Genomic DNA, 27,705 nt, shown 5'->3' on the forward strand with positions numbered 1-27,705 from the left:
GCCTTTAAAAATCAGAGAAATGCAAATTAAAAACACAGTAAGATACCCTTTTATACCAACTTACATGACTAAAATAAAAAAGACTAAGACCATCAAACATTGGTAAGGATGCGGAGTAACAAATACTCATATATTGCTAATGAGACTGCAAGAGGATCCATCCACTTCAAAGAACCAACAGATAGTATCTTTCTTTATTTAAAGATTTTTATTTATTTATTTTAGAAAGAGCAAGAAAGAGAACACAAGGAGGGGGGGCAAACGGAGAGGGAGAAGTAGTCTCCCCACTGAGCAGGGAGCCCCATGTGGGGCTTGATCAGGACTCAGCCAAAATCAGGAATTGGATGCTCAACTGACTGAGCCACCCAGCTGCCCTTATAGCAACCTTACTTATAACAGATACAAACTGGAAACAACCCAAATGTCCATCAACAGAAGAATGAATAAGCAAATTTTGGTCAATTCATACAACAGAATAATAGTAAAATTAAAAACAAAAACCCAACTACTGATACCCACAAAATAACCAGGATGACTCTTGAAAACATGTTAAGCAAAAGAGACCGGCCATGAAAGGATGCATTTTGTACAATTCCATTTATATGAAATCGAAGAAGAAACAAAACTATTAAAAGAACAGTGGTGGCCTGGGGGAACAGAGGAGTGATTGACTGGAAAGAGGCGTGAATGAATTTTCTGGGGTGAAATGTTCTATACCTTACCTCGAGTGGTGATTTTAGGAATGTATATAATTGTTAAAAGTCCCTGAGCTGACGTCTAAGATCTGGTCATGTCTTGGTATCTTAATTATATCTAAGTAAATGACCATATATATGTATATAGAGAGAGATATAAGATAAATTTTTACTATATATGTAACTATATAGTTTAAAGAAAGAACAAAAGCCACTACAAAGTTGATCTAGATTTCTTTTTGACACAGGAAGAAGTCGTCTCTTGGATTTGATTTTCCAAGAGAACATGATCTGAAAATCAAAATACCTGGTGCTTGCATGAAACCAGCATATATTATCTATATGATTTGGGGTTGAGAGTTAACCTTTCTGAGCTTCTGTAGCTCATGTACCTATTTCACAAGAAGTGACAATGTGCATTACCAAAGTACTTTGAAAATTCTAAGGTGACATTAAAGTAGAACTCTTGCTCATAATAGATATCATAATTACTCAATTATATTTATGTCTGATATGGACATGTAATATGTATGTATACACAGATATGTATGTATTTATACATATATAAAGAGAGGTTTTCTAATAGAAAAATAAAAACATATGGCCTGATAAGAATGGCTCGTCTATGAGAACAATGGGAAAAAATGTTTGAAACCAACGGCTATATATACACCATACATACAGCATCCATAACATATATTCATGAGTAACTCTATACACAAATATACTCTTGCCCCAACCCCATCTAAAGAAGGGTCAACCAACTGTTAAAACTAAAGGTCACTTTATTGATACTGCAATAACAAAAAAGTTTATGCCAGCACCTCTATATTATAAATTCTGAACTAAGTCTTTTTTGAGAAGGCTTTGATATAGATATTAAAAAAAAAATGGTTGGTTAATGTTCACAGTAAAGACTTTAAATTTGAAAATGCACACTGTTTATATTTCTAGAGGTATATACTTCTATATTCCCAAAGGTTATATTCTATTTCTTTTTTTTTTTTTAGCATCTTATTATAATGCACATTTATTACCTCATGGTTTCCTTTTTTTTTCTTCTTTAAATTCAATTACCCAACATATAGGAAATCATTAGTTTTTGGTGTAGTGTTCAATGATTCATGTATTAGTTGTGTATAAAGAAGATGTCTTTCATACATACATTGGAATATTACTCAGCCATCAGAATGGTTATATTCTATTTCTATGAGACTGATGTGCTGCCTACTGCACTAAGGAGACACCTATATTCTATTTCTAAAGTGAGATGTTCTACTGTGATTCTCTGCTGCCTGTAGGAAATGGAAGCAGCTTGCATCTTCAGTAAATCAGAGTCAACAAAATTTCCATCTGGTTGAAAAAAGAATGTGTGTGTGTGTGTGTGTGTGTGTACAGACACATGTATGTGAGCATGCATATGAGAACATTAGAAGGAAATATTCCGGGGCACCTGGGTGGCTCAGTAGGCTAAGTGTCTGCCTTTGGCTCAGGTCATGATCTCGGGATCCTAGGGTTGAGCCCTGCATTGGGCTCCCTGCTTAATGGGGCGTCTGCTTCTCTCTTACCCCCTGTCCCTTCCCCCAACACTGTTTGTGCTCTCTGCTCTCTCTCCTGTTCTCTCACCCAAATAAATAAATAAAATCTTTAAAAAGAAGAAGGAGGAGGAGGAGGAGGCGGCGGAGGAGGAAATATACCAAAATGTTGACAATGAAAAATAAAACTACCATTTGGTAATCTCTATGCTCAAGGCAAAAGACCCTAAAAAATTAAGGTTAATAATTCGTGTGAAAGATCAAAGACCTAAATGTAAGAGCTAAAACTATAAAACTCTTAGAAGAAATCAGAGGTATTAATCTGCATAATCTTAGATTAGGCAATAATTTCCTATATATATCACAAAAAGCACAAGCAAAAAATATGGTTAAATTGGACTTCATTAAAATCAAGTCCGAGTCTTCAAAGGACAGAAAGTGAAAAATATTGGAAATCATATGTCTGATAAGGGACTCTAAATATATAAAGAACTCTTATAACTTAATAATAAAAGACAACCCAATTTAAAAAACAGGCAAAGATTCTGAATAGATATTTCTCCAAAGGAGATATACAAATGCCAAAACATTCTTGAAAAGATGTTCAAAATGTCAATTATTAGATTACAACAAGATAACACTTCATATCCACTGCGGTAGCTATAATCAATAACAAGAATGTGGAGAAATCTGAACCCTTATACATTGCTAGTGGGAATGTAAAATGTTGCAGCCACTTTGGAAAACAGTCTGGCAGTTCCTCAAAATACAAATTAGAGTTACTATACAACCCAACAATTCCACTCCTAGGTATATACCCAAGAGAAGTGAAAACATACATCCACATAAAACTTTTTACATTAACGTTCACAGCAGCATTACTCATAATAACCAAAAAGTGGAAACAACCCAAAGTTCAACAACTGATGCATAAACCAAATGTGACGTATCTATATAATGGACTATTCCTCACCAATAAAAAGGTCTGAAGTACTGATACATAGTGCAACTTGGATAAATCCTGAAAACATTATGCTGAGTGAAAAAAGCCAGACACAAAAGACCACATTTTTCATTCCATTTATATGAAATGTCCAGAATTGGTGAATTGACAGAGATGGAAAGTTTATTAGTAAAAGGGAGAGAGGAAAGACTGGTGGGCAACAGCAAAAGGGTCCCAGGTTTCATTTTCAGGTGTTATCACGCAATTTAGAATATGTTCTAAAATTAACTGTGGTGATAGTTACACAGCTCTGTGGCTATGCTAAAAACTGCCGAGCAGTACCCTTTAAAAAGCGGGAATTGTAGGGTATGTGAATTATATCTCGGTAAAGCTGTTGTTCTTAAAATATTTCTGAAACATAGCAGGCATTCAGTGAGTGAGAGAATAAATAAATGAAGAGAAATATATACCGAATACTAAAGAATACGGATTTGGAGACAGAAGTGGCTTGAATCTCAATTTTTCCATTTACTAGGTGCTGGATTTTACTGAGCTTTTAATTTCTTCCACTGTAGCTGGGAATAATGAGATGATGCCTGTAAAGTCCAAGTCCAGGGCAGGGTGTTCTACGAATGCTAGCTGTTATGATGACATCATCATAAGCCTGTATTTTCTTTGGTGATATGTAGTAGTGAAGGAAACCACAATAAGGAATTCAGCTTTCAAATTAACACTGTAGAATATGATTAGACTTAAGATTAAGTTTTATCTGGTAAGAATGATCAGGAGCTACCCGTTTTCTATGAGATATAAACGTAACCTTAGTCTGGTTCCCTTCACAGGAAAAAAGAAAGTAAATCTCTCTCAGGCTTCACAGCTTGCTGAATGAGAATGAATAAATGGAAGAACGAATGAATGGAAATGCACCAAATATGAATAAATATGGATTTTAAACAAAAGTGGTTTGAATCTTTATCACCTACTAAGTCTGGATCTCCCTTGGGTTTATTTTCTTCAACTCTAGTTGGGAATAATAATGAGACAGATAATGCCTATAAAATGTTTGGGAGGGGTGCCTGGATGGTGTAGTTAGTTGGGTATCTGACTCTTGGTTTTGGCTCGGGTTATGATCTCATGGTTGTAGGATCACGCCCCGAATTGGGTTCCATTGCTCAGTGCAGAGTCTGCTTGGAATTCTCTCTCTCTGCCCCTTCCACTTGTGCTCTCTCTCTCCCTCTCCTTCTTTCTAAAACAAAACAAAAAAAAATGTTCCAATAGGCAAAGTCCCTACTGCTCATTAGCAATCTTAGCAGATTAGAGCTACATTAGAAACAAAAGCCAGTGTCAATGACAGTAATGTTTTAGTTGAGTGATATGTTTAAAGATGCTCAATACAGTATGAGCTACTAGATTTATAGTGTGTACTCTTTTTATATATATCAAATATCACCTACTCTTAAAAATAGATCATAAAACAACCAACCAACCAAAAAAAAATAAAAGGTCTGGATATTTTTATTTCTTGGTCAATTCATTATCTAGGTCAAAGAACACCATTTTTCCTAAAGGCCAGCAGTCATTTTCCTATCAGAATTTCTCTCCCATATACAGGGAACTCAAAGCCGGGGTCCTAGATGATCCCTCTGCTGGGGAAAAACCTATAAAGCCAATACTGACTATTCAGTCTGAGCCATTTCTTTTGAATTAATCTGCATTAGGTTAACACAAGGTAAAACTGAGTGATTTTTGAGAAAACAGCAGCATTGTTCTCAGCTGGTGCTACAGACAGCATTTAGCTGAACACCCACAGGGTCCCTATGCATCTTTTCACCATCACTACTCAGGACGGTGAGGGTTCTCATATCAGGCTCACAGGAAGCCACTCTTCCCAGTGTCTATCCGGTGGCTGCTTACCAGGTTTCATTCAGTAAAGAGAGCACTCCTATATTCCACAGTGCCTGATATTCTTTAAATAAAGACCCATTCATTCTGTTCAAGGCTTTATTCTCTGCTGAAATACATAGACATGGGGAGAAGTGGCAGATTATGCTTTAAGGATTATTTACACTGTAGTGTGATTGAATTCATCAGTACAAATTCAATAAATACTCATTTTCTTTCCTCCCTGAATGAAGAGATTTAGGAAAAAAAAAAAATGGAAGCAGAAAATGTTTGAGGTAAAGAACTGCAGACAACCTCATCATTCTGCCTAGAGCCCAACCTGTCTATTTTTCATGCTGTCAATTTCCAACTAGACAATCCAACAAAGTTCTCAGAAATGAGTCATGATTAAAGAAGAAATTTAGAGTGTCAGCATAACCCTCAAGGCACCCTAGACTTCAACAGAAATTCCCAAAGTTCAAACCTAGAAACAGGGTACATAGTAGGAAAAACAAAGGAACCAAAGATCTGATTACGGTTTAACCACTTAGGTCACATGTCAGACATGGGAACATGGGAACAGGTCAGTTTCATGGACAAAAACCTCTGGGTATTACAAAGGGAAACAGAAAAAATTAGCCACGCAAAACAGAAAGAGCCTGACTTAGGAGACTTCTGGCAAATATATGCAAGAGGAGTGGCAAAACTGAGTTTGGAAACTTCTTAACCAAACTAAAACTAAAACCACTGAGAAAAAGAATATTTAAAATTTACAAACGTTCTCTCATTTGAAGAGAAATAATTACAGCATCTAATTGGGGTAAAGGAAGAGGAGAAACTTTTTTGTGATCTGCTTAAACAAAGGTCTTATTCTATAATTATTATTTGTCTTTCATGAAAAAAGGAAGTTAGCCAAAGAGGTGAGTTTGCTTCCTGAGAACCCACTTGGAAAGTACAAGCATACATGCAAATGCACAAACATACGTACACGTACACACACACACACACAGCCTTTTAACCTTTTCAATAGGAACTTTGGTTGCACAAAGGTGAGGAGCCAGGTATGCACCAGGCTGACAAATCTCATCAAAAAGAATCCAGAGCAGCCCCACTCTCTGACCCCCAAGGGCATCTTCGCAGAATTAAAAGTTGCAAGGGTCACTGACCCCATCACCTCAAGTTCCACAAGCAACTGAAGAGGGTTTAGCGAAGACTGTCAGCCAGTTCAACTGGAAGTTATTAAGAGTTTCAGGGACAAAATGGACTAAATAAGTCTTAAATCATGTATTAACAAATTTGAAATAAACAGCACAAATAAAATCAGTTGAGCTACAAACTTAAATTTGAGAATTGGTCTAAATGCAATGTCATGCTCACCCTTTAAAGATAGAAACCTTTGAGTTCAAAGTGAATATAATCTGAATCTCTGCATTCAGAATTGTAATAGCCTTAACATAATTATGGTTGTTTGCTATAATCTCTGGTCCCTAAAGAAGGAAAATTATAATTACTCCACAATGGTTTTCTCAGTCCTACACCTAAGATATAAAAGCCCAATTAATCAATCATCTACCTTATTTTGAAGTTCAAGACGATATAAATGTATGGGAACACTACCCACTACTCTATTTCCTGGGATATTTAAAAATCAGAATTAGAACTTTCAAAGTGCGGAAGGTAATGCCGGAGCTTTTAAGAGTCAGAGCCGATAAAAAATACTTCCTCTTTCCTTCATTCAAAACCAGTCAGGATCATGCAATGAAATTAAAAACTATTCCTTATGATCACTGAGGAAATCTTAGAATCCTTTGAGTTAAGAAGGAATGTCACTCGGGTATTATATCTAATGTGCAAAAAAGGTTAAAGGAACATGCTTGCCATGAGAAATGCCCAGTATTCATACTTACACAACCTCCAGCAAGGATTTCTGCTAAAAGTGGAATGGACCCGTCTCTTCTGGTAAATTTGTCCCGGACAAAATCATTGACCTAATAAGAAAACAACATCAGTTAACTGGAATTCTCAACCATTTCCTCCACTGGCGTGTTACTGGTTTTCCAAATCATCAAAATACCTGTCTCATGATAAAATTAAGAATTATCAAATGTTTACATAGAAGCTGAAAGTTTTACAGACATCTTGATAGTGTGCCAGTCTCTGCAGCATCCATCTTAATTGTTGGTTTAATGATCATCTAAACAAATGACATATAAATTCAATGAGAAAGAAACTTACAGTCAGTTTAATGGCCTTTTCCGGAGCAACTCCTATAAGCTGTGGTATCAGACCTAGGTAAACAGAGAGAAGCATTAGCAATATGAATGTAGTAGACATTAATATGTAAACCCAACAAGTTAATGGCTTCTCCCTTATTATTTACCTATCGAACATTCTAGGGTTTTCACTAAAATATGAAAAAATGGATTGTCCTAAGAACTCCGTACATGTATGTAATAATTATTCATGTCAAACATAATGCTAGGCTTTCTTGAGGCTATAGATCCTTTTCTTAAGCATGCTTCCCTTAAAGCCTAGTTATCTAATATCTCTCAAAAAGTACCTGAAGAAGGAACGGAGGCCATGATCTTCTCTACTCCCAAACACTGCCAATAACAATGTAACCAAATTCCCGCCCTTTACAACCAACAACATACAAACATACACGAACTCATTAGAGAAGTCAATGTCATATATCTGCAAAACAGGCTGTTGAGTAGACCCAGGTTTGGGCACAAATGATGTTAATAGCATACGGTGGTTTGGTTATTACAGAATACCAACTCCCATAATTTTCTCTTTAGAGAAAACCAGAATTCCGTATACATATATTTTAAAGGAAGCCAAAACTGCAAAAAAACCACGCAGTTTTAAATATCATTTAATGGGTGTCTTCTATAAGCAAAAACATATGCCTCCTGCATTCTTATTTACTAATATATGTCAAACTTAAGACATTTCAAAAGAATCTTCTTAAAACAAAGGAAATCATTATTCTTAGAAAGTTAAATTACCAAGGCTGGCTGCAAACTGGAAAAGAAAAAAATATATAAACAATTCAACATCTGTAAGGCTCAGCTTTCTAAAGCACACAGATTATCCAAATTGCTGGCGTACATTTTTTGCATACATTTTTAAAAAATGCTAACAATAAACATTCTATACCCTTTAAATCACCCAGCCATAGGGGAGTTATGTATGTATTTGCACACTCACTGCTGATCTTAAGCCTACTTTGAGGATACTGCTGAGTGATTTTCTGTGAGTTGAGAGCCAGCGAGTAATCATACATACAGGCTACTGTCAGTCAAACTGAATTATCAGTGACAAACACAAATCTGCACACACCTTTAATGGGTAGCAGGCTGATTTAAAAGAATAAATCAGCAGATGGCAGTCTTAACTTTCTAACCTTCATGATTATGAGGCCCTATTACTTTTAATCTAACTTCCATACAACCATGTCAGCGTGTGTATTTGTTTTACAACTTGCCTCAATAAGGCTCATGGAATTTTAATAAAGTACTGATTTATGTCATTTTATCACTATTGCTTGCAAAGAAATTTAAACTAATCTGTCAACAATTTTGTCAATCATCTGACAGAATAATGGACCGGTTCTAAGCAATATATGACAATCTCAATAATCATAGTGTTCGCATACAAGACTCCTACAATCTTCTCTCTAATACAAGAGTCTCTCATTTAAAGAACTGATTTTATCAGCTCACATCCTGAATAAAGCGAACAATCCCTCCACCTCTCCCCACCCCCAAACTTGCCATATCAGACCATTTAATTAACATGACATCTCTCCGAAACGAAATTTTCTGTAAGCATTGAACCATTGAGAAGGCTAAACTGTGAATGAAGTATATACCCTGGTTACTTCTAATAGGAGCATTCTCTTTAAAAGCATACCAAGGAGGAAGAAAGGTTATTATTCAACAAAGAAAGATTGGAGATGACAAAGCAAAAATCAAAACAAAACCAAACCCTAGCACCACTCAACCCTCCTTAAGTTCCTCATTGAAAAAAATCTAGATACGCAGGGTTTGATACAGCTTAAAATAAGCATTCCTATGCACAGACCTGCATTCTGGACAACACATACCCTTTCCCATGGAATAAGTACATGTTATACAGCTAAAATTTAGACAGGCTTGAGTAACTCCATGCATTCTTAGGAGCCGGGTATTTGAGCTGAGTTTGATTTGACCACCCTCTTTTCTTATTTTTTATATATTTATTTATATATATATATATATATATATATATATATATATATATAGCCAAAAATGAACATTCTCATGGCCCTCTCCTTTAAATGTGAGCATATCAGGAATAAATTTTTCACTTGAGTATCTGCAAACAATGCTAACCAGAGGTGTTTTTTTCTCTTGTCCGTGAGCAGAAGCTTTGTGCAGGTCCAATCTTTCTTCCCAAGGAAAAGGTTCTAAGCCCAACAGGTCAGCAGAGCTCAGAGCGAGCTAGGGATTAATGAGACCGTGTGTACAAACAAACAAGTACAGTAAATTCCATAAACGCTCTGGACTTGAGCATGTAGAGAATATTTTCAAAGAATTCCAAGTGGCGCCCAAAGGGATTAAAAAATTAATCTCCCTCCCAAAGGAAACCCTAAATTCTTATGTGAAAACATGAACATGAAAGTCATTCCCTCTCCAAAGAGAACAAGTTCCTACAAAGCCCACGGGGGTGGGGAGTTTCTACAAGGGGCTGTTGCCTCTGATGCTGACAGCACTGTGCTCAACCTTGACTTGGTGGTAACATTCCCCGCAAAAGGAAATCTCTCTGCTTTTACTCAGTGCCTCTGAGCTAAGGGGGGGAAAGGAGAGAGAATGAGACCTGGGGCCAAAGGTTTTCTTTTACTCATTTTTTTTTTTTTTTTTTTTAACTTCAGATGACTCACTGGAAAAAAGACTTATGAATGGTCTCCTTGGAAGACACAAACACATCTGACATCTCTTTCAACTGAAACAAGTGCACAGAGGGTAAACTCACTTCAAGTAACAGCCTGGCTTCCATTTCACAGAGAAGAGATACATCTTTCTTCTCTCACCCTGAGAAAAGCAGCTCTCTACTTCTTAGCTGTTGTCCTTTATTCAACTCAGCCTGAGTTTTTGAGAGCACGGGGACCATGGACTCACGTTGGGACAAAGGCAGGATTTGGATTCCATAAAATACAAGTATCAGGGAGAAGAAGTGAAGGCCTTGTCTGCAGACTAATACTGCTAGTTCCCAGCAAGAATGTAAAAAGGGAAGCCAGCAACAAGAAAATAAAAAGAGAGAAACAGCTCTAGTCTGACTGGACAGGCAACACACTGATTTTCAGAATGACGGAGTTAAAATCTGCTGCTGGGGAGACAAAATCACGAACTTCAGCAGCTGAGCTCTGCTTACTTACCCCGGTAGAGTCCAAAGAAGCCCTCGTAGCGCAAGACTTTCTTAAAACAGTCAAAGCTGTTTTTGTACATCAGCTCTCCAACCACAGAGCCAGTGCCGCGCTGGTTTTGCATGCGGGTTTTCACCAGATCTATAGGGTACACTGCGGTGGCTCCCACAGCTACAAATAAAACAGGGGTTAGGCTTAAAAGAGATCATAGTTAAATGGAAGATCTTCAAGCACAACAAATCTCATCTCAAAGGACTCGAAAACAAAATGCAGGATCTATGCTCACAAAAAAAGGGGACGGTGTGTTTTTTCCTTCTCCCATACACCGTGCACCGCTGAAGGATGACAGGCTAGCGACCGGGATCCATAAATACAGCTGCTTCCGAGAACAACTGCAATGGATTTTCAAGTCATCGCCAACAGTAAATAATCCAGACTTGATTTTTTCTAACAATATGAAGCTACTATATGTAACATATTTCTTTATATTTTCCATTCAGTGCCTAAATAAATACCATTTACCCCTTACAATAATCATATATGTTCACACAGGTAGCTGTAATTTTAAAACTTAGTTTACTAAAGCATTTTGGTAAATTAATCTTAGTTACAAGCATAATATCAGAACCAACCTCAACATGATCTTATCCCTTTGTACAGAATTTGGTCTTAAAGACTTTATTCATTTATTTGACAGAGAGAGCACACAAGCAGGGGAAGCAGCAGAGGGAGAGAGAGAAGCAGGCTCCCCACTAAGCAAGGAGCCTGAGACCGGGCTGGATCCCAGGACGCTGGGATCATGGCCTGAGCAGAAGCAGACGGTTAATTAACCACCTGAGCCACCCAGGTGCCCCAGAGTTTGGTCTTTAAAAAATGAATGTCAGGCTTTAGAATTTTTCAGATTGAAAAATGTATAAAATGACTTAGAATGTTGTATTTTTCAACTGGTGAAAACCAAAACATGTTCTGCAACTTCTAAAACTGAAACTGAAAAGAAAAAAAATAATAGTTCCATCAGTTCAGGCTTGTTTTAAAAAATCATAAACATTTTAATCACACTTCCTAGGTTCTTCTCAACAAAGCAAGTTCATGCTTTCTGTGGAGAGATTTAAGCCAAAAAAGTCCCTCAAATTCTGCCCAGGAGCTAGGAGGGGAGGTTCCTTTTAGGAAATAGTATGTACAAGTCCAGATATTCTTCAAGCTACGTAAAAAGGGAAAGGAAAAAAAAATGCAAGTAGAAAAGTCAAAGTGAATCACTTTAGGAGGTGGTTGTATTTCATAAGGTCCTGGGATTTCTACCCCAAATCTTAATTTCCTACCTGCCCTTACCCCCAACACCATTAACACAGTTAACACAGTCTCATTTCCATTTCTTCATCCTGGTTCTCCGCAGGATAATTAAGGTGAGTGCAGCACACGCCCAAACTTTCACTTTACTATGGAGCTTTTGTCCTGAAGACAGGCTGGAGCCTGAGGGTCCACAGCTGTGCTGCAGCAGGCCCTCTGATCCCAGGTAGAAATCAAGAACACTTCGGAAAGCTCTGCAGTCATGTCCCGCAGGAACGATGAACTGCAGCTCTGCTGATCGGTTTCAGTCTAGTGAGATAATATTACATGAACACAAGCCGGGAACAGCACACAGCCAAGTCACTCACCTCCAGCAACTGAGCCCAGAGTGAATCTATAAGCAGACTCGGCAATCTGGAGCCAGACAGGCCTCCCTAAACCATGAGATTGCTGTGGGAGGAAAACATGTAAAAAAAAATTTTTTTTTGGAAAAGTATGAGGCAAATTTTTTTAAAAAGCTACAATTCAGCTATTTTAAGATTTTAAAATGGATACCACAATTAGCATTTTAAAACTGCATCCAGCCAAACAGATACCGTTACTCCCCAACCCTTTTTTTAACAAGCCTATTAATACCTGATTTCTCTGCTGCTATTGGGGAATACACCATCATTCCAGAGAAGTGACGCTTTCAGGTAAAGTAACATTTTGGGTATAAAATCCCTTCCCCTCTTCTTTACTTTAACCAACCTAAAATTTAAAATATTTCTGAAATGTGCAAAAACTACCTTGAGTGACACCTGGGTGGCTCAGTCAGTTAAGCATCTGAGTCTTGGTTTCAGCCCAGGTCATGATCTCAGGATCATAAGATCAAGCCCCATGTTGGGCTCCGTGCTCAGCAGGGAGTCTGCTTGAGATTCTCTCTCTCTCCCTCTGCCGCTCCTCACTCCACTTGCTCACTCACGCTCTCTCTAAAATAAATAAAATCTTTAAAAAAACAACACTACCTTGGTTCCTCGATCAGAGAATATTGATCATAATCTACCTTCTCTAATGACTGAAAGCTGTCATATTCCTAGGCCCATCAATTACTGCATCAAGTTCTTATGCAGTGGCATGTGCGGTCTTCCCAGGCCTCACAGACATTACTTCTTTTACCAACAGCTTCCTAATTTGGTTTTGCTGCCTCTCATTTACTAGGGCTAGCGACATCACATAACTAGGATTGTTAGAATTCTATTTGTAAGGCAAAGTCAAGTACTTCTCTTTGAGGCTAAAGCGAAAACCTTTAATAACTACTATTTCAAGTGTTCAGAGCCTTGGACCCCTTATTTCTAGCTTTGCAGCTCACCACTGAGGTTATCACTACATAACTACAAGATTTCTGACCTATGTTACCAAGCATTCCCTCTCCTAGGCCTCTGCATTGTCCAGCTATACCTATGCAAAGAAAACAGCTGAGGGGCTTTAAAAAAATAAATTCCTGAGGCTTATCTCTTTTTTAAAAGTTTCAAATCATTCTGCTAGGCAGTTAGGTAGAAAACCACTAACCTAGCCACATCTATAGTTCCACCATAGAATCTACAATGATAATGCAAAGGAAAAAAGCCCTATTGTGACTCAGAATGTTATTTCATAGGTAGCCCCCAGCATATATTATCTAAAATAATTGGCCTATACTTGTCGGCCAGTCTTGTTCTTTAATATTTTCTTCATGAAGAGAGCAGTTACTCTCTATAAACAGTTTGAGATGAAAGAATAAAATATTTGGTTTAACATAAAGGAAAGTTGAAACATATTAACTTGGAATAAGCTTTTTAAAACCAGCATAATAAAAAGCTTAGATATGCCCATTAGAATAATTTAATGGAGAGGGAATCCATGCCTAAAATCTAAAAGGGGGAAAAAAGCTAGTCCACTCTGCTTTGCTTTCATCTGTACAATCTCTTCAAAGCTCAATTAACCAAGCTAAATATAGCAAACCCAGATATTTACAAATAACTTGAGAAGCAGCCTATAAAGGGTTTATCTGCTTCTTCTTTTGTAAATTCTGTACCACAATAAGTGTGCTTTCAGGTTTTAACCAAAACATCTGATACCTAAATATTTAATGTTTGATTGTGATCTCTGTAAGCAGAGATCTTTTAAAAAGCTCATTATGCTTGCCAGTATTGTAGTTCAATAGATTCTATAGTAAAAAGGAAAATAAATAAATAATATTTGATGAAAAGCAAAATGAAACCCTTGGCCAAAAAAAAAATTAGTAGAACACCATTATTTCAAATAATATCAGCACATATTTTACAAATCTCAACTATTACACTATACTAAATTTATTATAATCCAATTAGGTAAAAGTGTACATCTATGATGTACAAAACTGAATTTAGTATGTGGAAGAAACCATCATAAAAAAAGGTGGAAAATTACAGAGTAGTACATCACCACAATCTTGTAGGAAATACATTTTTTCCTATAAGTAGCCCAAGCAACTACCCAGCCATCCATTATGTTTAATTTACATGCTGTTAACAAAAGTGAGCAATTAATAATTGGAAGCTGATATTTTTATCTGGAATCTAATAAGAGAAAAAGTAGGATATTTTAACAATATCCTACTACAATGAGTATAAGAGTAATTTTGATTCACTCATAGAATAGTGAAAAATGGGCCATCTGAGAAGTTAATTACTTTTTGTTCTTCTTATCACTATAATAATAACACTAATTTTAGACTTTGTAGAGATGTACTATCTCCCAAAGGGTGAGAGTATTCTACCAAGTACTCAAGACCTGGGCCCTAATGCAGCCCTCAGGGGCCCAATGTTTTTCAATCTTCTATAAATAAACTCCTTTATGAGACCACCAGGAAGAGGCTTTCAGCAATTTCTATCCACAGTGAGACCACACTGGACTAATTTTTCAGTCAGTCCTCTGTGCATACAAAAGTAAAATGTCCATTGTATGGACAAGACTAAAGACCTGCTACAGGTCTCCTCAGATGGGGAATAAGCAGAGCAATGGCTCAGTTTCCTGTCCACCCAAGAATGATGTGACTCTTCATCATTCTTCAAGTCAACAGCCTTAAAAACTCTTTGGAATTGAACACTCCTGCCAGGAAGATTTTAAGCATCTAGCCCCAATACATGATTTCATTTATAAATCATACATAGTTACATTGTACTAATAATATCTATAAGAATTGAAAAGTAACATACTTTATTAAATTACATATAGTATGTATTTTAGGGGCACCTGGGTGGCTTAGTCATTAAATGTCTGCCTTCAGCTCAGGTCACCATCCTAGGGTCCTCGGATCCAGCCCCCCCTACTTAGCAGGAAGCCTGCTTCTCCCTCTTCTACTCCCCCTGCCTGTGTTCCCTCTCTCACTGTGTCTCTCTCTGTCAAATAAATAAAATCTTTATAGAAAAAACAAAAACCAAATACAGATAGTGTGCATTTTAAACATACACAAAAGTAGAAATTATAAAGAATGAGATGGAATAAAATGTTTTTTAAAAATTTAATTTTCAGGGGTGCCTGGGTGGCTCAGTGGGTTATAGCCTCTGCCTTCAGCTCAGGTCATGATCCCAGGGTCCTGGGATCGAGCCCCACATCGGGCTCTCTTGCTCAGCGGGGAGCCTGCTTCCCCTTCTCTCTCTGCCTAACTCTCTGCCTACTTGTGATCTTTGTCAAATAAATAAATAAAATCTTTAAAAAAATTTTTTTTAAATTTTCATTTATTAACCAAAAAATATTTTGGGGATCACTTCTATGTATTATATTGACTAAATATGCCTCAGTTTTTAAAACATGGACTGAACAAAGTGAAGCTAACCAGTTAATTCTGATTACTCTATTTCAAAGATAACATAGTTGAAAACACAATGAGTATCTTCACAGCAAAGATGATGTTTTTAATGTCATATGTTTTGAAGAAATTCTAGAAATGGCATTTTAGCTTAGATTTAAAAATCCTTTAAAATCAGTGTGGCTATTATGCTACCTTTTAAACACAGCAAATATAGGGTTTTTAAAAGTTTTTATTTAGATTCCAGTTCGTTAACATACAGTGTAATATTAGTTTCAGGTGTACAATATAGTGATTCAACACTGCCATAGAACACCCAGTGCTCATCACAAGTGTCATCCTTAATCCCCATCACCTGTGTCACCTATCCCCTCACCCCCAACTCACCTCCCCTCTGGTAACCATCAGTGTGTTCTCTACAGTTCAGAGTCTGTTTTTGGACAGAAATATATATTTTAACTTCTAAAAACATGCACATAAAGCTTTTTTCCAAAATGGAGTTTCTCAATCACAAAACTGTGTGAAAATAAGCTCCATTCTCATAGATTATTATTATTTTTTAAAGATTTTACTTATTTATGTGACAGAGAAAGAGATCACAAGTAGCAGAGAAGCAGGCAGAGAGAGAGGAGGAAGCAGGCTCCCTGCTGAGCAGAGAGCCCAATGCAGGGCTCAATCCCAGGACCCTGAGATCATGACCTGAGCTGAAGGCAGAGGCTTTAACCGACTGAGCCACCCAGGCACCCCTAGATTATTATTTTTAACTATGTCTCCTTTCAAAAGAATATGTTGAACTAAAACTCACAGAATAAAAGGGCTCTGATCCCAAATAAGAATCCAGTAACCATTGGGGCGCCTGGGTGGCTCAGTGGGTTAAGCCGCTGCCTTCGGCTCAGGTCATGATCTCAGGGTCCTGGGATTGAGCCCTGCATTGGGCTCTCTGCTCAGCAGGGAGCCTGCTTCCTCCTCTCTCTCTCTCTGCCTGCCTCTCCGTCTACTTGTGATTTCTCTCTGTCAAATAAATAAATAAAATCTTAAAAAAAAAAAAAAGAATCCAGTAACCACTAATTATTATTCATATGAAAAGGCTCTCCTGTGTTCAACTACACGCATTTTCTTTTTTCTTTTTCTTTAAAGTTTTATTTATTTATATGAGAGAGAGAGAATGAAAGGGAGCATGAGAGGAGAGAGGTCAGTGGGAGAAGCAGACTCCCTGCCGAGCAGGGAGCCGGATGTGGGACTCAATCCCAGGACTCAAGGATCATGACCTGAGCCAAAGGCAGTCACTTAACCAACTGAGCCACCCAGGTGTCCACACACATTTTCTTTAACCTGTCTTCCTTTAAAGAATGTTTATAAGCCCTACAAAACTGTATGAAAACTAAAGAATTATAGTGTTCTTTAATTCTTAGCTAAAAACATCTCTATAAATATACAAATGCCTGAATGGTTTTTGGCCTCCACCCTTATTAAATAGCACTATTTTTTTTTTAAGTACAATATATGGTCGGTAAGAAGGTTTTTTTAAGCTTAGCTAGCACTGTAACTTATGCTTCACTTGTATTCAGGTATGTAAATTAATTTAATTAATGCTATAGATTTCACTTCATGAATATTCATAAGTAGAAATGCTACTGTAGCTGTCATTCCTGTTAATGACTGTGTACTGAATTTTTAGCATTTATGCTGAAAGAAAATACTCAGCACTAAGAACAAGATCGCCTACCGTGAGCAAATGGGCCAAAGGAAAAGACACTCTTTCCCTTAAGGTTATGATTACGATCATGAAAGTGATATTTAATAAGATTAATTAAGTGTTTTTCAAAGCAAAATAAGAGTTGAGAATCTTAACTAATTTTTAACCTGCTCCCTAAGCATATGTGTATGATAGGAAATGACTTAAGACCTCATTTGATAGTAGAAAGTTCTTATGCTTTTCTTGTTGAATGTATCTCATTCTATAAATGAGAATTAGATAAGGCAAGATCATGCCAGTAAACAAGTCAAACTACCTAACCAAAACACAGCTTCAAGCTGGAGGCCAACCCAATAAAAAGAACCACCCCTTCAAAATAGCACACTATTAATGGAGAAAAGAAAAGGAAGGAAAAGCGGAAGATTACACAGGGGGAAGAAAAAAGCTAGATTTTAATACCTCCTGAAATGTATGATTGGAATGGAAATAAGTCCAGGGAAAATAAAACAAAATTCCTTGCGTATAAGTCACACCTGGATTTGAATTCAATATTCTCGCCCTTATAAAATAAGATTTAAGGGTTTGTGAGTCTTTTGTTTTGTTTTTTAGATACCACCTTTAAGTGAAATAAAATGCTATTTGTCTTTCTCTGACTTCGTTCACTTAGCATAGTACCCTCTAGGTCTAACACGGTGTCACAAATGGCAAGATCTCATTCTTTTTTACGACTGAATTATATTCCCGTGTGTGTGTGTGTGTGTGTGTGTGTGTGTGTGTGCATACATAACACATCTTTCTTATCTATTCATCTACTGATGCTCACTTGGGTTACTTCCATATCTTAGCTGTTGTAAATAATGGTTGCCAGAGGGAAAGTGGGTGGGGGATGGGCAAATTAGATAAAGGGGATTAAGAAGTACAAACTTCCAGTTATAAAATATATATGTCACAGAGATAAAAAGTATGGCGCAGGAAATATAATCAGTTATTTTGTAAGCTATATTAATAGACCTATTAACACTGAAAAATACCTTCCTTTGAAATGCAATTTTTTAAACATCAAGACCAAATTTTTATAAATGAATGCTACAAAAATGCAAAGTTCAATTCACTGAGCTCTTTAAATATTACAATGTCTCAATTATTTAATAAATTCATTAAATTTTATAAATCAATGAACTGGAATAAATCCACCTATTTTTTAAAGGATCTGAGAACATCTGGTGGAAATAAACTTTGATGGCAACAGATAAAAATTTTTTGCTATTGAAGAAGCTAAACTTCTTCGCTACCTGTAATGGGTTACAGGTATATTTTTTTTTAAAGATTTTTATTTATTTATTTATTTGACAGACAGAGATCATAAGTAGGCAGAGAAGCAGACAGAGAGAGAGAGGGAAGCAGGCTCCCTGCTGAGCAGAGAGCCCGACGCGGGGCTCGATCCCAGGACCCTGAGATCACGACCTGAGCCGAAGGCAGCGGCTTAACCCACTGAGCCACCCAGGCGCCCCTGGTTACAGGTATACTTTAATCTTCAGGAAACTTTATTCCATTCCAAGCAAAGAAAGTATTAACATAAAAAGCAATATTTTCCATTTTTAATCTATGTATCTAACTAAAAAGTTCTTGTTTATTATGTAAAGGAGAAGTAGAAATTCTAATCAGCTTCAGAGGGAGAATCCTCATTCCATGGACCTCAAGTAGAAGAAAAATTTCCTACCAAATTTCCCAAAGTGAGCCCGACGTACATGGCTGATCTTTCACTAGCACACATGGCTATTCACCTGTGTGACAGCATTAAAGAAAAAGCAAACTTGGGCTCTTTCTGTGGCATGCCCATTTAGTTTTTTCTCTCTCTCTGTTTCCAGTCTTCTTCCCCATCTCCCCAAACACTTTCAATGTCTCCTAGAGCACCACAGTCTCCTAAGGAATCACGTGGGACAAAGGCTTCATCTATTAAAGCAGGGAGATAGCAGAAGGACAAGGAGTTGCCCTCCTAACCCTCACCCCTAACACAAAGCCATGTGACCATCACTACAACTGAGACTGCCTCTGAACACTACAGAAGTTAAGTGTTTCAGTTTAAAACAAGACCTAAAAAAATAAAACTACTGTTCTGGTCTACTCTTCCATGTAGTATCATGGGGTTTATTTTCCCACTAAGATAGATTTTTTTTTTTAAGATTTTATTTATTCATTTGATAGAGAGCTAGAGAGCACTAATAGGCAAAGAGGCAGGGAGAGGGAGAAGCAGGCTCTCCATCAAGCCCAATGCAGGGCTCGATCCCGGACCCTGGGATCATGACCTGAGCTGAAGGCAGACACTTAACCGACTGAGCTACTCAGGTACCCCTAAGATAGTATTTTTGAAATCAGAAATGGGACTGTATTAACTTTATGGGACTCAGAGCTATTGTTTTAAATCATCCTTTAAGAAAAAATGCTTACATAGTCAAGGTTTTCTTTCTGGTTCATTAATTACATAGTTTTCCTGCATTACTGTAGTCGATAAAGCACAATCTCAGTGAAAGATTTACTTCATTAGAAGAATGTTTTATATTTTAAAAGCCCTATAAATATCAGTCTAATGATTCAAAGTGAACTTAACACTGATAGCTAAATGTCACTATACAAATGAAAGGAAAAGACTAGTAGTTCTAGGAAGAAGGAAGTCCAGCCCATGTCTGTCTGCACTCTTATTTTCCTTACCTTAATAGCTAAAAGAAAAAAAAAAAACATAAATTTAGTTCCCCATAAAAATACTTCATGAGGGTGGCTGTAAAAGTTCTACACAGGTAACCTTTGAGCTAAGTCAGATCTTTTTCTAGAAAGTAGTTTTTAATTTTCATAGCATTCACAGGCTCTAGGCCATTGTGTACATGATTTCAGCATTCGGGGGGGGGGGGGCAATTCTATTTACGAGATGCCTCCTACCTGTCTCTGAAGTTCTGCCAGGTTGTAAGGTAAGGCCCCCTCAGCCAACGGGGCTATTCTCTCAATATCTGCCAAAGTCAAGCGCCTTCAGGCAAAAAGATGGAAAAGGAAAATTGTCAGACACCAACAAACTCCTCATACCAAGATCATGTTTCTTCAGAAACAAAAACAAAGGAGTGGAGGAAAAAACTACGCTTTAAAAGTAGTATTTCTCTATTTACCCAGATCATTTTTTAGTAGAGAAAAAAATCTCCAGGCCCAGGTTCCCACAACAAAAAGCAAAAGACCCCAGAAAAATAATGTAGAGTACACAAATTTAATAAGACTCCAATGATACATAATAAAAGAAAAGAACTAATATTACCAGAAGCAAAGTATAGACATTGACAGTTCGTACATAACTTAACATATTCCTTTGGCATACATATTTAATGCACAGGTACAAAGTATCTTGAGAAGGATATACGCAAAACTGATAAATACTGGTGGCCCTTAAAGAAAGGCACAAAGGTAGAAGACAGACTTTTTATGGCACCCTCTTTTGAGCTCCAAGTTTTGAACCATAAATTACTATTTTCCAAAAACTTACTTAAAAATAAGTATGCTCCATGAACGAGGTAGGTCACTTCAGATTGTTTTGAAAAGCACTTTTTTGAAACTGTTTTATCATGAAGGAGGCTCAGTACCTTTGCTCAAAATATGAATTCTAGATGGATGAGATACAGCCTGACGTTTCACATTAATCACCAGAGATGGAGTGGTCCATTCTGTATCATGTCCAGCCTAACAATTCATTATGTAGCAAGAAGGCAATAAATCGCCCAGGTATACTCAGCTTCTATTAGTCCTCAGCACTACCATTAAAACTCATTTTTCAGATATTCCTACACTTAAATAACTACTAAAGGCGTCTAAAAAAAAATCTTATTACTTAATAGAGCAGAACTCCCCCACCCCACAAATCCTGCCAGAGTTAAAGTTTTTTCTTTTATTTGCAAAAGAACTTTGCAAATTAAAAACTCTCCATGTGCTTTGTTTTGTTTTGTTTTTTAGGTTTTTTGTTGTTGTTGTTGTTGTTTTTGTTGTTTTTTAGTCTATAAAATGGAAGCATAAAACATCTGAGCTTGTCTGGGATGATAAGCATGGTGATAATGTCACAGGCCTATTTAACAAAAATGATACCCTCTAACAAAAAATGATATATACAATTCAGCAAAATGAACATTTATAATAAACCAATAACATTACAAGACTCCTAAACATGTACTTCAGTTTATTTGATAAACTTGGGCAAATTTTCAGAAATCTCTTTCATGTAAATGAGTCCAGATGAAATCATTTTTTCCCATCCCTCTCTTACTTCTTACTCCCCTCTACTTTATTTTTCTTCCCTCCCCCACTTCCCTCTCTCAAGCCCCTTAAGCTAACCCTGCTCTTTTCTTTTACCTCTCTCTCCATCTCTTCCCTCCCTTCCCCCATCCTCTTTTCCTTTTCCCTTTCCTTTCTCCCCTTCTCTCTGTACATCTCCCCAACCTAAAGATCTATCTTCCTGTCTCTCCCTCCTCCTGTTTCTCATATTGCCTATCTTTCTTTGAATTTGTGGACTGCATTAACTACTGTTAAAATGAACTGAAAGCATACCCTTGCTTTACATGTTAAAGAAATTGTCCTATAATAAATATCACAAAGAATTATTGAAATAGTTACCCTGTAGCATTATATAAGTCTGCAAGTTGGTAGAGGATATCAATTTCTAGTGGAGTGACCTGTCCATAGCGTATGGCACTCTGCGCAAATTCCTCTAGAAGAAAAAGAAAATATTTTAAAATCTGAAAAGATTCTTAATATGCTTTTACTTTAACCAACTATGATCTGAAAGTTGAAGGCATCTTAGTATTATTTTAAAAATTTAAAACTGAATTTAAATACCTAAGTTCAACTATGAAATTCTGAAAGCTGGCAAAAGATATTAACATCATGTACAGCAAAACCAGACAAATTAACTTCAAAGATGAAGTGATCTCTTTAGAATCCTCTCTGTTATCTTGTTTCTTTGCTTTGGTCTCCAGGGCTATAAGATAAAAGAATTGGCTATTCTCCAATCACCTAAACACCCTACTAAAATATCGCAAAAAGAACAGGCTTGCCCATCTTTCTGGGGCAACTCTTTCCTAGAAAAAACAAGCTGCCGCCGCACTGCCACTGACCAGTTTGACAGATTGGGCCAAGGTTCTTTTCAAAACTGTCAAAGCACTTTTCCATTCCTGACCCCAGCATCCCATTAATTCCACCTGGGTTTTTGGAAATCACTAGGGCCCAACTGAAGCATATACACATAGCAACATACTTTCTAGATCTGGCTTCAGAGGGGTAAACTTAGACCAACCTCACGCGCTAGATAAAGAAAAGGGAAAATGCAGACACAGATCAATACATATTTTTAAAGTCTTACCTTTTGTGACTTCAACATCTTTCCTTGTGCCGGCTAGAGTGCTGTAAATCTTACGAACAAGCTCCATGTTGTTCAGTAAGGAGTTAAATGCATTGAAGTAGGAGAAGCTGACCTGATGTGAGATACTTCCTCCAGCTGCCTAAGAAATGACAACACAAAAAGTGTAAAAAACAAATGAAAACAAAAAAACACGTTTAAGGACACTACACTTCTCCCAAAGAAGATCCAAAGGACTCTTCATTATTAAAGTGATTAACAACCAGTCCATAAATACAAAGAAAGTATCATACTGAAACACTCAGTGCATTTCACGCCCTCAGGGAGGTCTATGTAATTTAGGTTTTAAGGAAGAAAGCAACATCTGGAAGTTGGACTTCACGGTTCATCTACCTATAAGGTCAGAAACAACAAATACAATTATCACAGATCAAAAACAATGGTTATTTAAACAAGATTTTCAAGATCTTCAACTATGGAACTCTTGCTAGTCCAGCATAATTCAAACATCAATGTACAACATAAGGAGTATTTTTTAAAAATTGCTTTTATTCCTATACAGATACATAAAAACCAGCGCTAACTTTACATCTTAAGACTATTTCACTGTATCAGCAGCCCTCCTAATCTTTTCTTTTTTCTTTTTTTTTTTTTTTTAAGGCGACTGTTATAATTAAGATATTTAACAGTCTGTGCTGGGCTCTACATCATGAAAGGTACAACTACCATAAACTCCAAAAAATGTAGAGAAAATCTAGGGATGACTTATTCACCAGAAATTAGATCTTCAGTGGAATGGTGCAGAAGAGGCTCGTGCCTGAGGTGCAGTGGGGGGCAATGTGGCCTTCATTACTTCTCCAGGATGAGGAGGTAAGCTCTCCCTCTGCCTACCAGTTAGACATAAACTCAAAGAGAATATTTTTCATAGTTTATAAAGCCTAATTTCTAAGTCAGGAGTCAGAGGAACCCATATGATTAAAAACATTCTCTATTAAAAACTCAAAGAAATACTTATGGAAATACCAGTGTGACCTTAATCATAAAGGTCTACTGAGAACAGTGTAGGTAATGATAGGCACCCATCCCTCACACACATGCCTTAACCCAAATATAGATGATATGTGTGTTAGCCTGAATTTGGATGCCAGTGACCCAAAAGCAGAACTCAAATTATTTATTACATTCCTTTAGGAATTGAAATGCCATTTGGTAAGCTGAAGCTATAATAGGTCTATGTGATCCAATTGGAAAAGATTAAATGGGTCCCCTCACTCCAAGGCACTGAATGAGTCCTTCCCTAGGATAGCACCCCCCCCACCACAACCACCACTTTCCTCCCTCTCTCCCTTTCTTTCCTTCCTTCTCTCATTTTTTGGCTGGGGTACGAGGTGAGGGTTCAGGGAGTGGGAGATGGGTGTCAAGGAGGTGAAATGTGTAGGACAAGGTGACATGCTCCATGTTCAAATTCACTGAAGAAAAAGAACAGAAGTTGATCTTTCTACCCTGGTCTAAATCAGGGATAATGATCTTCAGCTGAAACAACAAAAGTACTCACTGGCTTCCCTCCATTTAAAACAAGCAGCAATCAAAAACTTATACGTAAGTACAATGCATGAACAAGAAAACTGGTAAGTGAGGAAGGTTTCACCACTCTTTGTGAGGAAGTGAATGACATCAGTTTGCTATGGTCCAGATGGTTACTTGTTGAGATTAGCAGTTCGACAGAACAAAAACAGAAAACCAAAACAAAACAAAAAAAAACCCATCTGGTCCATGCAGACTGAATGCACAGGTGAAGGGGCAGAGAGAGGAGGGAGCCACAGAGGCTGATGCCCACGTATTTCCTCCATACCTTCTGCCTCGGCCATGGTTATTAAAACAGTGTAGAGGCCAGTGATGATTCCTCTAGCAAACAGCACCCTGCAGGCAACAGAGGAAGGAGCCATCTTTATAGCAAGGCTTTGGGAGCCTGGTGGGATGGAAAGAGGCCAAAGTGAAGGCAGTAGTGTCTGGGAGAGGTACTGCCACTGGAAAAAGTAATTAATTACACACCCTTGTCTACAAACTCCTTGTTTTCTTTGGTTGGACTCTATAAATGGAGATAAACAATTTGGAAATACATGAAAGCAAGATGGTGGCTCTGAGAAAGCTATGATCTGGGGAAATTCACCATCACCCCCACCTCCCTCACACATACCTGTTTACCTTCTGTAACCAAACATAAGGTTAGAATAGTTGAGACTCCAATGGGTCCAAAGAGGCAAGCCAGGACCCAACGGTTCAAAATTTTTAAAGAAACAGAAAATGGAGCACTTGTTTTCTACTTACAGAAACTAAGTTCTCCTCCACGAAGGGAGTAAGCATGTGAGACCGAATGGTAACCATGATGTCACTGAAATCCAAACCGGAAATCATGCCACTTTTGCTTTTGTCTTTCAGCGCAAAGGCTTGTCTTGCATGTTCCAGTTGTAGCTCCTAGAGAGAAAAGTTGGAAATAGGACATTAGATTGGTCAAAGCACATCCCAATTGCATGTTTTGAAGAGGAAGGACACCATTAAACATTAAAAGATGCTTAAATTTATTTTAAACATTCATGTCTTGGGGTTCCTGGGTGACTCAGAGGGTTAGGCCTCTGCCTTGGGCTCAGGTCATGATCTCAGAGTCCTGGGATCAAGCCCCGAATCGGGCTCTCTGCTTGGCAGGGGGCCTGCTGCCCCCCTCTCTCTCTGCCTACCTCTCTGCCTACTTGTGATCTCTTTCTCTGTCAAATAAATAAATAATATCTTTTTAAAAAATCCATATCCTGGCTTTAATATTATACACACTGGACTCCACAGCACTGTAAGTAAATATGAAAATAGTTCCCATTTCCATTCACAGGAATTAAGCTTTAACACCATTTATAAAATATTATGGACAAGGTTACCTTTGGAATAATTAATATACATTTGGACAACTACAATTAAATGAATATTAGATCAAGCAAGAAGTAGGCTATGTTCAATATGCTCTAGATGACAGGCTGTAGTATTTAATGTTATATAACTTACTTCTCTAATTTTCTTTAAAGGGACATCTTTCTTTTTAAGATTTTATTTATTTGAGAGAAAGAGGGCACGCGCACACAGAGGAAGAGGTAGAGTGAGAGGCAAAAGCAGATTCCCCAGTAAGCAGAGAGCCTGGTGTGGGGGCTCGATCTCAGGACCCTGGGATCATGACCCGAGTCTAAGGCAAACACTCCACTAACTGATCCACCCAGGTACCCCAAAGGACATCTTTTCTATTTGCAGGTGCTCAAATGAAAACTGAGGAATGTGTGGTTTGACCATAATAACCAAATTCACATATAAGAGAGTGCTTGCCTCCTCCTCTAAAAGAAGTAATACATTTGCTCATTATCTCTCTCTCCAACAGAGCAAGTTTTTTCATTGTTTTTAAAAATATTTATTTAATTATTTGTGTGAGGGAGAGAGTGTACAAGCAGGGGGAGCGGCCGGCAGAGGGAGAAGCGGGATCATGACCTGAGCTGAAGGCAGATGCTTAACCAACTGAGCCACGCAGGCATCCCAGCAATAAAACAAGTTTCTAAAATATTTTTTCTTAACAGGTTGGCAGGCTAGAGACAAGTATATGAAAACTACTAAATCTTTCAATAGTCATAACTTTAAAAAATTAGATGATAACCCTGAGGAAAACATCTAAACATTGTAACACCTATCATCAAACATCTAAATGTTTGGATTTCCTTGAAAAAAGCAACAGGAGTGGAGAGCTGAAACTCAACTGGTAAGTACAAAATTAACAACCAGCATGATTTGACAAGGTTTTCTTTTCCCTCTCTTCTACTTTTTAAAAAAATGTTAAAATATCTATTGAGATAAAATTAACAAAATCATAATATATTTAAAGTGTGAAACATGATTTGATATATGCATACACTGTGAAAGGAATCTCGCCATGTTAAGTAACACATCCATTACCTCACATAGTTATCTTTTTTTATGAGACCTCTCAAGTTCTACTCTCTTGGCAAATTTCAATTATACAGGGGTGCCTAGGTGATGCAGTTGGTTAAGTGTCCAACTCTTGATTTCAGTTCAGATTGTGACCGCAGGGTCCTGAGATTGAGCCTGTGTTGGGCTCCACTCACAGGGTGGAGTCTGCCCCTCTCCCACCTCTCTAAACAGTCTGTTGAAAAATTTCAATTATACAACACAGTATTATTCATAGTCACCATGACACACTGTACATCCTCAGACCTTCCTCATGTTATAATTGAAAGTTTGTGACCTTTTTCCAGTTTCTCCTGCTTTCTCTTACCACCCCACTCCTCAATGAGCCCCTGGCAACCATTATTCTACTTTGTGTTACTATGTGTTAAACTTTTTTTTTTTTTTTTTTTTTTTTAAGATTCTACATAGAAATGCTATCTTGTAATAGGGCTTTCTCTGTCTGGCTTGTTTCACATAGTGTAATGTCCCCCAAGTTATTCTAAGTTATTGCAAAGGACAGGACTTCCTTCTTTTTTTCGAGTGAATACTATTCTAGTGTGTGTGTGTCTGTGTATGTGCGCACACACACACACAATTTCTTTATCCATTTATCTGCCAATGGACACTTAGGTTGCTTCTATACCTTGGCTATTGTGATAACGCTACAATAAACATGGGAGTACAACTAGCTCTTTGAAATAGTGACTTTTTTTCCTCTTTGGATACATATCCAGAAGTGGGACTGCTGGATCATAAGGTGGTTCTATTTTTAATTTCTTGATGAGCCTCTAAACTGTTTTCCATAGTGGCTGTACCTGTTTACATTGCCACCAACAATGTACAAGGGTTCCCCTTTTTGCACATCCTTGCCAGCATTTGTTGTCTCCGGTCCTTTGATAATAGACAGCCTATCAAATATGAAGTAACATCTCATTGTGGTTTTAATTTGCGTATCTCTGATCATTAGTGAGGTTGAAAACTTCTCCTATACCTCTTGGCCATTTGTATGTCTTCCTTGGGAAAATGACTATTCAGGTCCCTTGCCCATTTTTATTTGTATGTATATATGTA

The 27,705-nt window shown here is 37.4% G+C and overlaps 1 protein-coding gene across 4 annotated transcripts in view; it reads right to left on the reverse strand.

Moving 5' to 3' along the window:
• Positions 1 to 27,705, reverse strand: part of SLC25A12 (solute carrier family 25 member 12) — a 198,758-nt gene that overhangs the window by 22,634 nt on the left and 148,419 nt on the right. For all 4 annotated transcript variants that reach the window (XM_032355945.1, XM_032355942.1, XM_032355943.1 and 1 more), the window contains 8 exons: positions 24,970 to 25,116; positions 22,645 to 22,783; positions 21,900 to 21,993; positions 20,193 to 20,277; positions 12,120 to 12,201; positions 10,477 to 10,635; positions 7,290 to 7,342; positions 6,962 to 7,042 (listed from right to left, as the gene is read on the reverse strand). In XM_032355945.1, coding sequence (XP_032211836.1) covers positions 6,962 to 7,042; positions 7,290 to 7,342; positions 10,477 to 10,635; positions 12,120 to 12,201; positions 20,193 to 20,277; positions 21,900 to 21,993; positions 22,645 to 22,783; positions 24,970 to 25,116 — 840 coding nt within the window. The remainder of the gene's footprint in view (positions 1 to 6,961; positions 7,043 to 7,289; positions 7,343 to 10,476; positions 10,636 to 12,119; positions 12,202 to 20,192; positions 20,278 to 21,899; positions 21,994 to 22,644; positions 22,784 to 24,969; positions 25,117 to 27,705) is intronic.

This window comes from Mustela erminea, chromosome 8, assembly GCF_009829155.1.
Source record: "Mustela erminea isolate mMusErm1 chromosome 8, mMusErm1.Pri, whole genome shotgun sequence".
In the NCBI taxonomy this organism is placed as follows: Eukaryota; Metazoa; Chordata; class Mammalia; order Carnivora; family Mustelidae; genus Mustela; species Mustela erminea.